At 40.1% G+C, this 14,944-nt stretch overlaps 1 protein-coding gene across 6 annotated transcripts in view; it reads right to left on the reverse strand.

Annotated features, from left to right (window-relative positions):
* The window catches only part of FYN (FYN proto-oncogene, Src family tyrosine kinase), a 322,979-nt gene that overhangs the window by 82,398 nt on the left and 225,637 nt on the right, over positions 1 to 14,944 (reverse strand). For all 6 annotated transcript variants that reach the window (XM_073627102.1, XM_073627103.1, XM_073627098.1 and 3 more), the window contains one exon: positions 961 to 1,218. In XM_073627102.1, coding sequence (XP_073483203.1) covers positions 961 to 1,207 — 247 coding nt within the window. In that variant the 5' untranslated portion in view covers positions 1,208 to 1,218. The remainder of the gene's footprint in view (positions 1 to 960; positions 1,219 to 14,944) is intronic.

Consider the following 14,944-nt stretch of genomic DNA (forward strand, 5'->3'; position numbering starts at 1 on the left):
GCTCAATCCTAAGAGTCCAATTGCTCTCCACTGCACACTGCAATCAAATAAAGAGGACATCACTCCAATGATATCTTGCTGGCAGTTTTCTTGTTCCACTGACAGCACACAGAAACACTCCCGCCAGAAGCCACACTGCTAACGCATTTCACCCAACCATAGCTTAATTGTAGGGATTTAAAAAAAAACAATTATATTCCCCTAGGTGGATGCTGCATCAATTCGATGCTGCATCTGTCCCCCACCGGCTCTGCACTGACAACTGAGCAATTAAACACCGCTGATCGCCGAGTTCTCCTCCACTCTGAAAAGAAAGCCAGGACTGTCCATTAGCGGTTCTCTGTTCTAAGGGGCTGGCTTAGGCTCTCAGCCAACCCAGGCTTCTGGGCGGATCCCGACCATATGGTCCGGATCTTTTTAGAGCCTGCACCGGCTCTGTGACATCAGATGACAGCTAACTTCAGCCCGCTGTCGGCTGAAAAGGGATCCACAGGAGTGCAGAATAAACTGCATTTCTGTGATTCATAGGAGAAGTATGGTCAAAAAAGATTGGCCATACTTTTAAGCCCTGTTTGGATGAAATGCATTAGGGTGTGGCTTCTGATGGGAGTGTTTCTGTATGCTGTCAGTGGATCAAATACACTTGGTGGATTGCTTGGTCCTGGTTCCAACATTGCCTGGTTCCAACAGGTTAGCTGTACTATACTCCAAAATGACTACAGATATTTGTAGCTACACATTATGTGGGAAATAACTAGGTGTAATTTTAAAATAATGGTAATGTAATTACACTGATGCAAGTCCCCATAATAAAGCAATAGAAAATAGCAGCTTTGGCCCCAATGGATACCATAGATCTGGGCCCGTGAGACCTTTCCAAGTTGGATGTGCAAGTAATATGTATATCAGATTATTGACAGGTGTATATGAATGACATGTTAGGCATTTTATTGGTCTTACCTGTTCCACCTCTTGTGCGCAATGTTCCTGTGTGTGATGAAGAATTCACGCCTCCAAAGACTGTAAGTCCCTGCCCTGCAGTCCCATGGAAGTTGTTGTAGTTAGGAATGGTGGTCACAGTGAAGCTGGGGTAGTGCTGTGGGGTGGGGTCTGTCCCATAGCGATATCCTAAGCTTTGTGTTAAACTGTTATCTCTTTCATCTGTCAGTTTGGTTGCTTCTTTGTCCTTGCATTGCACACAGCCCATTATCTATATCCCTGGAATCCAAGAGAAACACAAGAATTAGACATAAGGATACAAATTCACTGTTTAGACAGTTTTCTGTAAATGGGAGTCAATGAACTGCAACATGTTTATAGTCGGAATGTCTTAATTACAGGTTTTCAAAATGATATGCAACTATGAATAATCCTTGTATTTACCAACTAGTCTTTTTCTATACTGCGGTGGGTAGAGACTAAAGCCTGGTACACACTATCAGTTCTTTTTCGTTCAACCCCGCGGGCTGAACAAAAAAAAAAAACAGAAGCGATTTGAAGGAGATCCTGTAGCAACAATCCAATGTTATTGCAGCGATCAGAACACACCGGTTAGCGCTCTCAGCCATTGGATGCCAATCAGCAGACCTTTTTCGGTCATGCCCATTGGACAGACCCTTTAGCTGGATTCTGTCAGACCGGATGCCGTACAAATGGGTCGAATGTTGGCTGGTTTCTAGTGAACTGGCCGATACTGCCCAATATTCAGCCTTTGTGTATGGTCCTTAACTCTCAGGCAACACCATAGCTCTACTTTCCAAAGTGATGTCCTAAGAAATAGTGTTTCCACGCAATACTCTGTTGCACTCTTTGTATAATTGTTAATGGATTTGCACATGTATAAAGAAACTGGGAAACTTGGTGCATTTTTCATGCTTATGCATTTTCTTTCACGAAGATGGATTTTATACACAAGACACTGCCAAAAACACACTAAAAACACATGTTTTACATGAGTTTTACACATGCTTTTGGTGCATTTTCAATTAAGTCTATGGGGTCAAAATCGTGATGCAACTAGACCAAATCAACACCTGTACCTTTTCCAATAAACGCTCTGCACTGCATTGATGTGAATGGGCACCACTGAAAATAATGTGATTTCCATTGTCGTGCAAATCTGTGACTGAAGTTGCATCTGAAATCACACTGATGTGAACCAAGTAGGGCTGTGTTCTCCTGGGCTTGGATCCATATCACTTGATTCATCACAGATCACTTGGACGTTATCAGCAGCTTAAATTCCAAACACAGATCATTTGTCAACCTAGTTTTCTATTATTTTGCACATTGCTTTGGTCTCACAAATCCATTCATTTTATTGCGTTTTTAAGTCGAAAGCTTTGTTGTACCAAATAAAATTTGGTTTAAATGTTCTGCAAAATGTACACCAAAATGCACATTGAACAGTAGTTCAGATTACAAGAAGAATATATTCTCTCTCTATAATACCTTTTACTGACCTGCATAAGGTACATAATCAGCTCAAGACAAAGCAATTAAACAGCTTTGGGAATAACCAGTATTTGAGGACTAGTCTCAGCACCCATGGGCAAATTGTCATACAGAAGAAAACTAGCAATCTTTAGACACGCATAATTGGTTATAACCACCCTCTTTGCTGTCTAAAAAAGAGACCAAGACATTCCTAATCAAGGGCTCCAAAATTCCTAAAATTAACCACTTCCCATCCGGACCAATTCTGACACTTTGCTCCTACATGTAAAATCATTTTTTTCTAGAAAATTACTCAGAACCCCCAAACATTATCAATGTTTTTTTAGCAGAGACCCTAGGGAATAAAATGGTTGTTGCAACTTTTTATGTCACACTGTATTTGCGCAGCGATTTTTCAAACGCTTTTTAAAAAAAAACAGTTTCATGAATAAAGAAAAAACAAAAAAGTAAAGTTAGCCCAATTTTTTTTTTTTTAATGTGAAAGATGATGTTACGCTGAGTAAATAGATACCTAACATGTCACGCTTTAAAATTGCGCACGTTCATGGAATGGCGCCAAACTTTGTTACTTAAAAATCTCCATAGGCGGTGCTTTGAATTTTTTTACAGGTTACATGTTTAGAGTTACAGAGGAGGTCTTGGGCTAGAATTATTGCTCTCGCTTTAACGTTCCCGGTGATACATCACATGTGTGATTTGAACGTCGTTTACATATGCGGACGCGACGTTCATATGCATTTTCTTCTGCGTGTGACGGGGGCGCTTTAATTATTATTATTTTTTATTGTTTATTTTATTTAAATTTTTTTATTTTTACACTTTCCCTTTTAATTTTTTTTTTGATCACTTTTATTCCTATTACAATAAATGTAAACATCCCTTGTAATAAGAATAGTGTGTGACAGGTCCTCTTTATGGAGACCCATAAGACCCCACATCTCTCCTCTAGACAGGAAAGGCTGAGATAAAAAAAAAATCCCAGCCTTCTCCAGGTCACCGATCGTATGGGAGAGCCCACAGAACCACCGGAGGGCAGCAGGAGGGGGGGATGTCCCCTCCCGCCACCTGTAAGAACAATCAAGTGGCTGAACTGCTGCTCTGATCATTCTTACGATGCACAGAATCGCCGGCTGAAAAAATGATATCTGGATGATGCCTGTAGCTGCAGGCATCATTCAGATATCCCCCCTCAAAGTCCATGACGTCATATGACGTACCTTGGGCGCGAGGTGGTTAAGCCAGCTATAGACGTTCAGCAGGGACTGGCCGAGATTCGAACCATGTATGGGCAGACTGATTGTACCCAAGTTGATTGAAGCCGCTAGCAATAACACCTGTGTGAACACAATAGCTCCGCAGGAGGGATCCCTCATCAACACAGTTAGTGGTTGCAGTAAAGAAAATCTACCAACTATGGCCGGCTTTAAACAACAAAGATGTGTTCAGTCTTTCTGGACCACACCTGTTAACATTATCAACTTAAGGCTGGGTTCACACTGATGCGGTGCGGGAACCACAGTGATTCCTGTGTGTGTTCCCGCACCGCATCAGAATCGCAGGCAGTTCACACTGCCCTCTGAGAACCACTGCAGGTGTCAATATAAAGTTAATGACACCCCCAAACTGGTTCACAGAATGCAGTGAGCTGTGGAATTGGACGGAATGGGTCTGAACACCCATGCGATCTGATTCTAGTGCGGACAAAAAAAAAGGGTCCAGCACCTTTTTGGTGCGAATTCAGTGCGAATTGAGCCATACATAATATCTGGTGCGATTCCTGTACAAATGACATGCGTTGCGGTACATGGCATCAGTGTGAACCTAGCCTGAGAGTAGACTTGAAGAGTAAATCCTGCACAGCAAGTCTGTATTGAATCAGGAACCATGAAAAAGTATACAGCACAACAATATTTCTTAGTCCTTCTAGTCCTATAAAGGACAAGCATTTCACATTTCTTAAACAATCAGTAAAATGATAGGCAATAATTGATGTATAGGTTTAGTATGGTGGGCAGTTAAACTACCTGCTACCTGTTTGTATCTCCTGAGTTCTGCTACCATTTCTCTGTCATTCCACAACTACGCAGTTCACTATAGATTGAAAACTAATTTACAAACATGATAAATGGCTAAACAGTACAAACAAGAGGAAATTACAGTGTTAGCAATTAATCCTGTACAGCCTCATTTAGAATATTTCCACTTTTAAATGCATTATTTCCCCAAATCTAAAATGCGTTCCCTTATAAACACTGTAATGAAACATTTCCTTAAAATAAAAATGAAAGATATAATCTGCATTTATAAACACTTATGAGTATGCACTGAACCATTTGTGTTTCCACTGATTTTCCACAGATAACTTTTAGTTACACAGCTAAACATGGAGAAAAAGAATCATTAGTAAGCTGTTGTGTTTTACTCACATCCACCCACTGCCTCGGTCCTAATATTTCCATATCTGCCAAATGCAAAAGCAGCCAAAAAAAGGGAGATGTGTCTACAGGAGGCACGCTGCCACGCTGCGCACATGCACTGTAATGAATGTGGGATGAGGAAAGAGAATGTTCTGTACAGATTCTGTTATTTTTTTAGTAGGATACCATGAAATGCTGCCTTGTCCTTAGCCTGTAGATACACTTCAGAAATGCACAACAGACACAAGAAAATAAAAACTCAAAGCTAATGTCTGCAGTCCATCTTGCATATACAAAGACCGCAATACGTATATATATGTTACGGCTTTGAAGAGGTTTACAGGGGCTATGGCTGCAGCTCTGCTAAAAAAAAAATAATAATAAAGTTTGGGGGTTCTAAGTAATTTTCTAGCAAGAAATACAGATTTATACTTGGAAACAAAAAGTGTCAGAAAAGACCCGGGGGGGTTATTTACTAAAGGCAAATCCACTTTGCACTACAAGTGCAGTCGCTGTAGATCTGAAGGGGACATGCAAGGAAAATAATAAACAGCATTTTTGCTTGCACATGATTGGGTGATAAAATCAGCAGAGCTTCCCCTCATTTCATATCTTCCCTCAGATCTACAGCGACTGCACTTCCAAGTGCACTTTTAGTGCAAAGTGGATTTTCCTTTAGTAAATCCACCCCCTGGTCTTGCAGTGGTAACGTATTTATACAGACACTGAACACTGTTTGTGTTCTCTATATTGTATATGCTATATATCTTCTCAATAGACCTGATGTATCAATGTCTTATTAGCAAGTCTGAACCTAATTGGTTGCTATGGGAAAGTAACTTGAGTTCTTAGAAACACATATAGATACAACTTGCTTAAAGTTCAATTACAACATCTCTACAATATTTTTAATATATACAGTTGTTAATTGTACGTAAAAAATTGCTACAGCTAAATCTCACTTTTCTTATACTGGAACTCCAGCCAACACTTTATTATCAGCACTGAAGGCACTGTGTCCGATTTTTATTGTGGCTTGTGTCCTTGCTAGGCCAAATTTTCCTCACTTCCAGGCCCAGACAATAAGTGAGTAAAGTTCTCCCCGATACAGAAATAAATACATGTGAACAGTTCTAACTCTTTCCCACTCTAAAAAAAAAAAAAAAAATGTTTTGATTGTTGTCTGTGTCTCTCCTAGAGCCTATTCATAATTTAGCACCATGGTGTATTAACAAATGCACGTTGTGTCAAGGCAGCCCGTTCATTTTGGTATGACCCATTCTTTTCAAGACAGTGCCCCACAACACATGTTGTGTCCTTGGTGTTGTGCTACAGTGCAGGTGCATTGCTTGCTATTCTATTAGTGTACTAGTGTTCCATTCAAAATAAATAGTACTACCACCTGTGTTACTGCAACAAGGAAATTTGAATGTGGCCTTAGAAATTCATACTCATCTCCTGTCCTATGGACCACAAAGGAAGTTTAAGGAAATATCTTCATAGGAGATCCAGTTGGTAATAAAGACAAAAATGAGGTTCTAATCTTTCACTGCTCTATCCAAAAAGCAATTTATATTTGTTTGAGTTGCACTTTTTTTCATACAATAACTGTGCACAGCCTATTACACTTTCCATCCCAGCATTGTTTATGTACACCAGGCCTCTCCACTTAGCCTTATCACCATCCTGAAAATCTTATGTTTGGCAGAAACCTTCTGATAGCCCCTATGATTATTACAAATAAGAAATCTTAAATACACCCAGCAGCGGCAATGAGGTTGATATAACAAAGGAATTGAGCATGTTAACCTTGCAAAGTGAAAATTCACTTAGTGAAGGAAGCTAATTTGTGCTGACTTTAATCAACACTCATGTACTTGCAAAATTCCTGTTTTTTTCATGCTCCTGATTGAGTATTCTCTGCAATGTGAACTTTTTACTTAACTTCACATCATTCACTAAGCTGAGTGAAAATTCACTTGGGATTGTGACAATGCACTTTGCAAAGTGAATATGCTTTGCTTCTTTAGTTAATCAACCTAAAAACGCTGGCGAACCCAAAACGCTGCTGTCATTACAAGGTACTCTCAAAATCTTGTTCAATTTGGTTGCAGGATAACACGGAAAAAATGAATAAAAATGAAACAGAATAACGATTCCCAAAGACATATTGAGAACATTGAAGTCAAGTTATAAATTTAAATGGTCAGACCAAGCCTTGAAATATTTGGGAACTTTTATTCCGCTAGATCTCTCACACACATATTAAGCTCAATTTCCCACCATTAATACATAGAATGCGAAGTCTTTTGGAAAAATGGCAGAGGGGGCTTCACTCATGGTTTGGGAGGTGCAATATCATTAAAATGAATATCTTACCGAAGTTCCTATATTTATTTCTGGCATTACCTATTGCTAAACCTAAATATTATTTTAAGCAAATACATTCCCTCCTGGCTGGATTTATATGGGCAAATAAACACTCAAGAATTAGAAGATCCCTGTTGACCTTACCTAAACAATATGGTGGTCTAGCTGTACCAGATCTGTATAAATATTATCAGGCGCCTCTTTTGAGCCGACTGATTGATTGGAGTAGGCATGGGGATTGGAAGATGTGGCCGGTCATAAAGCAGGCTTAGAGTAGTGCTTTAGTGCAATGAGCCGCTTGGTGTTACAGAGATCTCCGGACCACTATGAAGGGACATGCCTTGATAGGACCTACTCTAAAGATGGGCTACGGGCCATTTTCTAAGGGTAAACGGTCAGCAATAGTTTGACGTTTGTTCCCAATATTGGGGAATCCACAATTTGAACCAGGCCTGAGAAAGGGAAACTTTGGGGTATTGTTAGACCAGGGGATCTTCCAAGCTTCTCACTTTGTGTCAAGGGGAACATGGCCTACGATACACTCGAAGACAGCAGGATCTACACCATATCAATTGGATTTTTGGTGTGCGGTACAGCTGAGACAGTTTCTAAATACCTTAAGATCACCAAGTGGCTATGAATGCACCCGTCCTTTTTCCTATTACAGAATACTGAAATTTCGGCCAAATTATATAAGAAATCCATCCTATGCCACCTTTTGAATGCAGCCAAATCATGTATCCCACTTACCTGGAAGCAGACACAACCACCATCAGTAGGAATGTGGCTTAAAAGGGTGGAACAAATTGACAAATTGAACCTTATGGAATTGACATGAACCTTATGGTATGGACATCCTGACAGAAACAAGGGATATATCTGAAAACGTGGTCTCTTTCTATTAATACAGGGGGAGGGAGAAACCTTATAGATGTAAATGTTAACAACTGAAAATAGAATGGTTGGTACCAGACCCCTGAAAGGGGAGCTGGCTGGGTGAGAGAGGGGAGGGAGAGGAGGAGGGAGAAATGGGAGGGGGCGGGGTGGACTTCGCCCTCCCCCTTTTGGGGGTTTTCTTTTCTTTTTTTTTTTTTGGGTGGGGGGGTTGTTTTTCTTTTGCTTATAAAATATAGAGGTAAGAGAAGGTTTGACACTCTATGAACATATAAGAAGTACCCCCCAGGGCAGAACCCGAGATACACTCTGGTTCTGGGTAAAGGGTTGTCTTTATTTTTTTGTTTCTGTGAAATTAAAATGTTACATGTTCTGGAAATGGATTTAAATAGATACTAGATTAGTATATAGATGTTCCAGGGGCACCTGGAAGACGTAATTTTATTACAAAATGTCACGTAGGGCGGAGCGACGTGTTCGCGTCACCTCCTACCGTGGTTGTGTTACCAGCAGGACGGGCTGTCTGTGAGCATCCGGCCGGCACTCCAGACCTCTTTCTAGGCGCTCAACTTTGAATTTACATGTGAGTGTATACTTTTTTGGTTTTAATAAAGCCATATGATTTTACACTATTGGAGCTTTTTCTGTTTATGGGTAACCACTCTGCTGAGAGTTCGACATCCTCCTGCTATTGTGAACCAACCCACCCTATATCAAGGCCCCTGATGTTCCATCCCAGTGCCAATGTTCGGTCTTTCGGTGGTGGTCCGGAGCAATCAGTTCTAACAGCTCACTCTGACCCTCTGTAGTGGGGGGTCATGAGTTTCTGGTAAGCGGCCAGTCTCTCTATATGTGGTGGTGAACCAAGCACTTCGTCCTTATTCAGCAGGACCCCAATTGTATTCTAATAAACACCTGGATGATCCATCTTGTTCTTTTCACATGGTCTTGCATATGTATTTTCTTCACTGTCCCATATGAAGAATACACTTTCAATGCTTTATTTACTTATTATTTACATTTATTTGGTGATCTATATAATTCACATGCTCTATATACTTTATCTGGTATTCACTGAAAAGGAGGACTGATTGTCACTTTATGGACACCAGTTTTCTAATTAGCGCGATTCCATTTTTTCTTAGTAAATAGATGTGGATATTATGTTATATATGATAGCTGTAGAGTGTATTCCTTGCTTCCTTTCAAATAAATAAAAAATTAAATGTGAAAAAAAAACACGGAAAAATAATTTTAAATTGAAATTAAGGTAAATTGATATTAATTGCTTTCCTTTTCATCTTGTTTTTATTGAGATTGTGAAGAACATAAAATAAACAGTAGGAAAAGAAATGCATGACCTGTGAGATTTTGAAGTTCTGCCTGGGAAGGAGTATTCTGAAACAAAGATTGTTGACTCAGGAGACAATTATATAAACCTACCTAGGACCCAATACTGTACATTTACAGTTTTTACAGTAAAGGCTTATAATTCAACTCGGTTCCTGTAACTAGTAGGATCCTTCCATCCTATATAGACCACAGGTATAAAAAGTGCTACGGAAATTGTGGTAAAAGCTCAATACTGATCGAAGGAAGATCCAACGATTGAGGTAATGGGGATGTGTAAGCATTGAAGGTTTCCCCAGCTTGAGCTATGTTGGTATACCCCCCTATAACAGGAAAGAAGTAAGCCTAAATTCTGGATAGATAGGATAGGAAAAAGGAGGGGAGGGATCAGTGTGTAAACCACTGCTTTACTAATCTTATTGGCATTGTGCATGCCCCCCTAAATCAACTTTCTTATTCTTCAGCAGTTTTATTGATGTATGAAGCATTATTTATGTAAAACTACCTCAACTGGTCTCTAAATCATACAATAATTTGCTAAATATATAACAACAAAATTGTTTTATATTCCACAAGTAATTCTAAATTCTAAACCTTCACATAACCTTGTTTCTCACCTTTTTGTTAAAACCATCTTTAAAATGGCAAGTCCTCTTAATGAAAAAATTCTGCTTCAGTTGAAGAAGAGTGTGTGTTATTAAGATATAATGAAAGCCATTGTTCTGATGTAAAGAGAATTCATCAGATCATCTGTTTATAACAATTCAATGTCTTGAACATAGAAATTCCCAGACAGAGAGGAATCAGGATTATACCAGTGACCTTATGACTGGGTCATCTTCCAAAGAAGCGACCACAACAGTAAATCAAGAAGACATCAGTTAGTGCTGCTTCTCTGTCTGTTTCCTTGTTTAATAGTCTCAGTTAGGGGCCTATTTAAATTTCTCCTAGAATTTTCCCCAAGAGATCCCGTTTGTTATTTCTGGGAGGTCTAACTAGCATGTGAAATAAAGCCATATTCTGGTACATATATATATAACAAACACTGGCATTGTAGTTATTGCTAGGAGCTGTAAAACATTTTTTAATGTAGACTGAACCAAAGAGTCTTGAAATGCTTGTATCTCAAGTTTAGATCCTAAACTGTGTTACATAAAGAATTGAAAATATGGACGTCTTAAATGTCTACAGCCATGGCCAAAATTTTGAGAATGACACAAATATTAATTTTCACGAAGTCTGCGGCTTCAGTGTTTTTAGATCTTTTTGTCAGATGTTAGTAAGGTATACTGAAGAATAATTACAAGCATTTCATAAGGGCTTTTATTTACAATTACATTAAGTTTATGCAATAGCTGACCCTTCTTTTTCAAGACCTCTGCAAATCACCCTGGCATACGGTCAATCCACTTCTGGGCCACATCTTAACTGATGGCAGCCCTTTCTTGCATAATCAATGCTTGGAGTTTGTCAGAATTTGTGGGGGGTTTTTTTCTCAATGGATTTAAGGTCTGGGGAATTTCCTGGCCATGGATCCAAAATTTCGATGTTTTCTTCCCCAAGCTACTTAGTTTACACTTTTGCCTTATGGCAAGGTGCTCCATCATGCTGGAAAAGGCATTGCTCGTCACCAAACTGTTCTTGGATGGTTGGGAGAAGTTGTTCTCTGAGGATGTTTTTGTACCATTCTTTAGTCATGGCTGAGTTCTCAGGCAAATTTGTGAGTGAGCCCACTCCCTTGTCTGAGAAGCAACCCCACACATGAATGGTCTCAGTCCTGTTGGCATGACACACAGGACTGATGGTAGCGCTCACCGTTTCTTCTCAGGACAAGGTTTCTTCCAGATGCCCCAAACAATCGGAAAGGGGATTCATCAGAGAAAATTGCTTTACCCCAGTCCTCAGCAGTCTAATCCCTGTACCTTTTGCAGAATATCAGTCTGTCCCTGATGTTTTTCCTGGAGAGACGTGACTTCTGTTCTGCCCTTCTTCACACTCGGCTATCCTCCAAAAGCCTTCGCCTTTTGGAGGAAGTCAACAACGCTAAACCTAACAGTGACATACTTGCTATTATTGCATGTACACAGTGGCGGCTCGTCCATTAGGGGCGACACCCCCTCTATGCAGTGGATAGATTCATACATAGCATGAATCTATCCACAGCTGCCCCCTATTCATGTGTCTGGGGCACCAGGGTCTTTTTTGCAGCACCTGATTAGAGCCATAGGCTCTAATAGGCTCCAAAATAGCGTGGGCTCAGGTCACAGAGGATGCGTCCGGAGCCCACCCAGGTGTGTTGAAACACTGATACTCCTCCCGGCCAAACAGGAAGCAGGTATGAAACCCGTTTCCCGATTGGCCAAAACGTCAGGCGATCCTATTGGACACCTAGTGCAGGGAGGAGCAGAGAGGAGACCCACCATGAAGAGGACTCCAGGAGAGGACACTGGAGCCCGTCACGCTGGAGGATGGCTACAGCAGCTCTGACCACTGCTCTCACCGCCTGCATTCACGGTAAGGACAACGGGTGGTGGAGGGGGTGTTAGTGCCGCGTTGGGGGGTAGCTGGCAGTTGGCAGTGCTAGTGCCGCTGGGGGGGGTTGTTTGCTGCCCCCCCAAAAAAATCCCCACCAGCCGCCACTGCATGTACATACTTGTAGTGATTGTAAATCCAAGATTTTACAGTCATCACTGCAAAAGTTGTACAGGAGATATCTCCCAAAGGTTAAACTTGTTCTGGTGATAACTGACAGAATTGATACACTCCCTCACTTCTGGAATTTTTTTAAAAAAAATTTTAATTCAAAAAACAAAAACAAAATAAAAAAATGACTAAAGCAGCAAGCTCCACATAACAAACTAGGTGTACAAAGTCCCAGTGGTACAGTGGAATACAGCAAATCCAGTTCAGTACAAACATGCACATGGATATCGGTAGCCACAAAGAACAAGTGTACTACATAGCAATAGCTGAGCAAGAAAAGAGTTAGGAGTTAACCATAATAATCATTGACCGGTTAGGGTTCCTTTGTCAGTCAGCAGGCCTGAGGCAGCTCAGTCGACCTAAACCGTACCAGAAAAAACAAAAAAAGTAAAAAAAATGGGGGGGGGGGGGGACAAATGGGGGTGAAAAAGAGGAGGTTGCGACTGGTGGTTTCCCCACCTACGACATCACAGACATGCGTTCAGATTTATGAAACTTGAGATCTGAGTATAGTAGTATATTTGGAAGTACAAGTGAATTGTGTCCAACAGAACCACATTTTCTGGAGACTCTCCTTCATGAGATTGGCCGATGCCATCAATTCTTCCATGAGTTTAATTTCAGTAATGTTTGAAAACCAAACTCATTGGTGGAGCAGATGTTTGTTTCCAGTAAGCAGCAATACATGCCTTTGCGAGATTGAGTAAATGTATCAATAAGGAGAATTTATATAGTTTCAATGGAAGTAAAGCTAAGTGCAGAAGAAATGTGGCCGCCTTGTCAGGCATACGAATGTTGGTAAATTTGAATATCCATTGTATGACCTGAGACCAGTAGGTCCGAAACAAGAAATTTCTTTTTACTTTCTTTTTTTGTCTCATGGAAAGGAAGTCAGTGGAAATTTCCCTGATGACGAACATAGGCAATGCTAAAATCCCGGTAATAATAGCATAGTCCCATTACTTTATAGAAGCTGAGATTTTTCCTTTTCAATTAACTTTTACATAATTTTCTTAAAAAAGTATTAATTACATGTAAAGCATTCCAGCTTTGAATCATACATAGTCTCAGGGCTGGCCCAAGACATTGTGCTGCCTGGGCCCAAGAATGAAATGCTGCCCCCCCCCCCCCCCCCCCAAAAATCACGCCCACCAAAAGGCCCCACGTTAATTATTTTATATCATGATAACTAAAATTAAATTTTTCAGAAAATCAGATTAAAAATAGCATATATCTATTCTCTATTTTGTAGAGGCTATAACTTTTACGCAAACCAATCAATATACGCTTGTTGTGATTTTGTTTTAACCAAAAATATATAGCAGAATACATATTGGCCTAAACTGGTGAAGACTTTTTTATAACCAATATCTATAGGAGGGGTTTCCACCATCCCTGCTAAGTTTCATTTTATACAGTATGTCTTATTTTCAGTCTGATGTGTATTATATGTGAAGTTGCGTATCAGTGACCGGTATTGTCGTAATATTGAAGCCTATTGAGATTTCCATACATTAGAGGATTCCACCATTATTGTTAAGTTATTGATCAGTAAGTTAGCGTTCAATGGATTTAAAGTCTGGGGAGTTTCCTGGCCATGGATCCAAAATTTCGATGTTTTCTTCCCCAAGCCACTTAGTTTACACTTTTGCCTTATGGCAAGGTGCTCCATCATGCTGGAAAAGGCATTGCTCGTCACCAAACTGTTCTTGGATGGTTGGGAGAAGTTGTTCTCTGAGGATGTTTTTGTACCATTCTTTAGTCATGGCTGAGTTCTCAGGCAAATTTGTGAGTGAGCCCACTCCCTTGTCTGAGAAGCAACCCCACACATGCGTGAGGGCAGACCAGTTTGCCTGACTTTCTGTGAACCATTAAAATGAAATGCAAATTAAATATTAAATATTTTAAAGTTTATTGCAAACGGCATACTTTTCATTTTGTCACACGGATGACAAATCTAAACAGGTGTTAAATCACTTTGCCTTTCATATTTGAAGGCCAGATCCAGGAAGCTGAGATATATGTCAGGAACATTGTAAAGTACATTACATATTATAATAACAGTTGTCTGTCAACTTTTAAGTTAAAAAAATATGAACAGGAACATAATACTAAATATACATCTTGTGTCCAAATATATTCATAACTGATTTAGACCAACTGACATTATCTGAGATTTTACAATATATTCATCTCAATTGAAAAAAAAAACTTGCCTGCACTAATGTGAAGGGTGAAACTGAGATCTGGACTGCAGCACATAGGCTAGGTCTGGGTCAAAGGCAGCGATTTTGATGCGCAAAATGTCACGCAGGTGAGAGTCACTTAGTCTTGTCCTCACGCGGTTCTTGTTAAAGTTCATAGCAGAGAATGTCTTCTCACACATATGTTGAGCCAAACAAGCTCAGCATTTTCTTAGCCAATGTTCGAATCTCTTGAAGCCGGCTCTTATCCAGTTGGCGGTAAAAGTTCACAAAAAAGAGCTGTTTGTGACAACTGCGTAACTCACTGTCACAATGCAGCTCAATGAGCTTGAGCTGCAGCTGATCTGGAGCATTATCAGGGTCAACAGAGAATGGAGAGGAGAAAAGGCTGATCTCCTTTTCAATAGCTGCAAAATCCTGAAAGCGCCGTTTAAACTCCCCAGCCAGAGTTGTGATGTCTGCTGCATACCTGCTCATTTGTGCACAGATATTGTCCTGTTGAAAACTGTTCATTATTTCCTGCAACGCTGAAAATTTTTATGGTATTGG

Source organism: Aquarana catesbeiana, linkage group LG04 (assembly GCF_042186555.1).
Source record: "Aquarana catesbeiana isolate 2022-GZ linkage group LG04, ASM4218655v1, whole genome shotgun sequence".
In the NCBI taxonomy this organism is placed as follows: domain Eukaryota; kingdom Metazoa; phylum Chordata; class Amphibia; order Anura; family Ranidae; genus Aquarana; species Aquarana catesbeiana.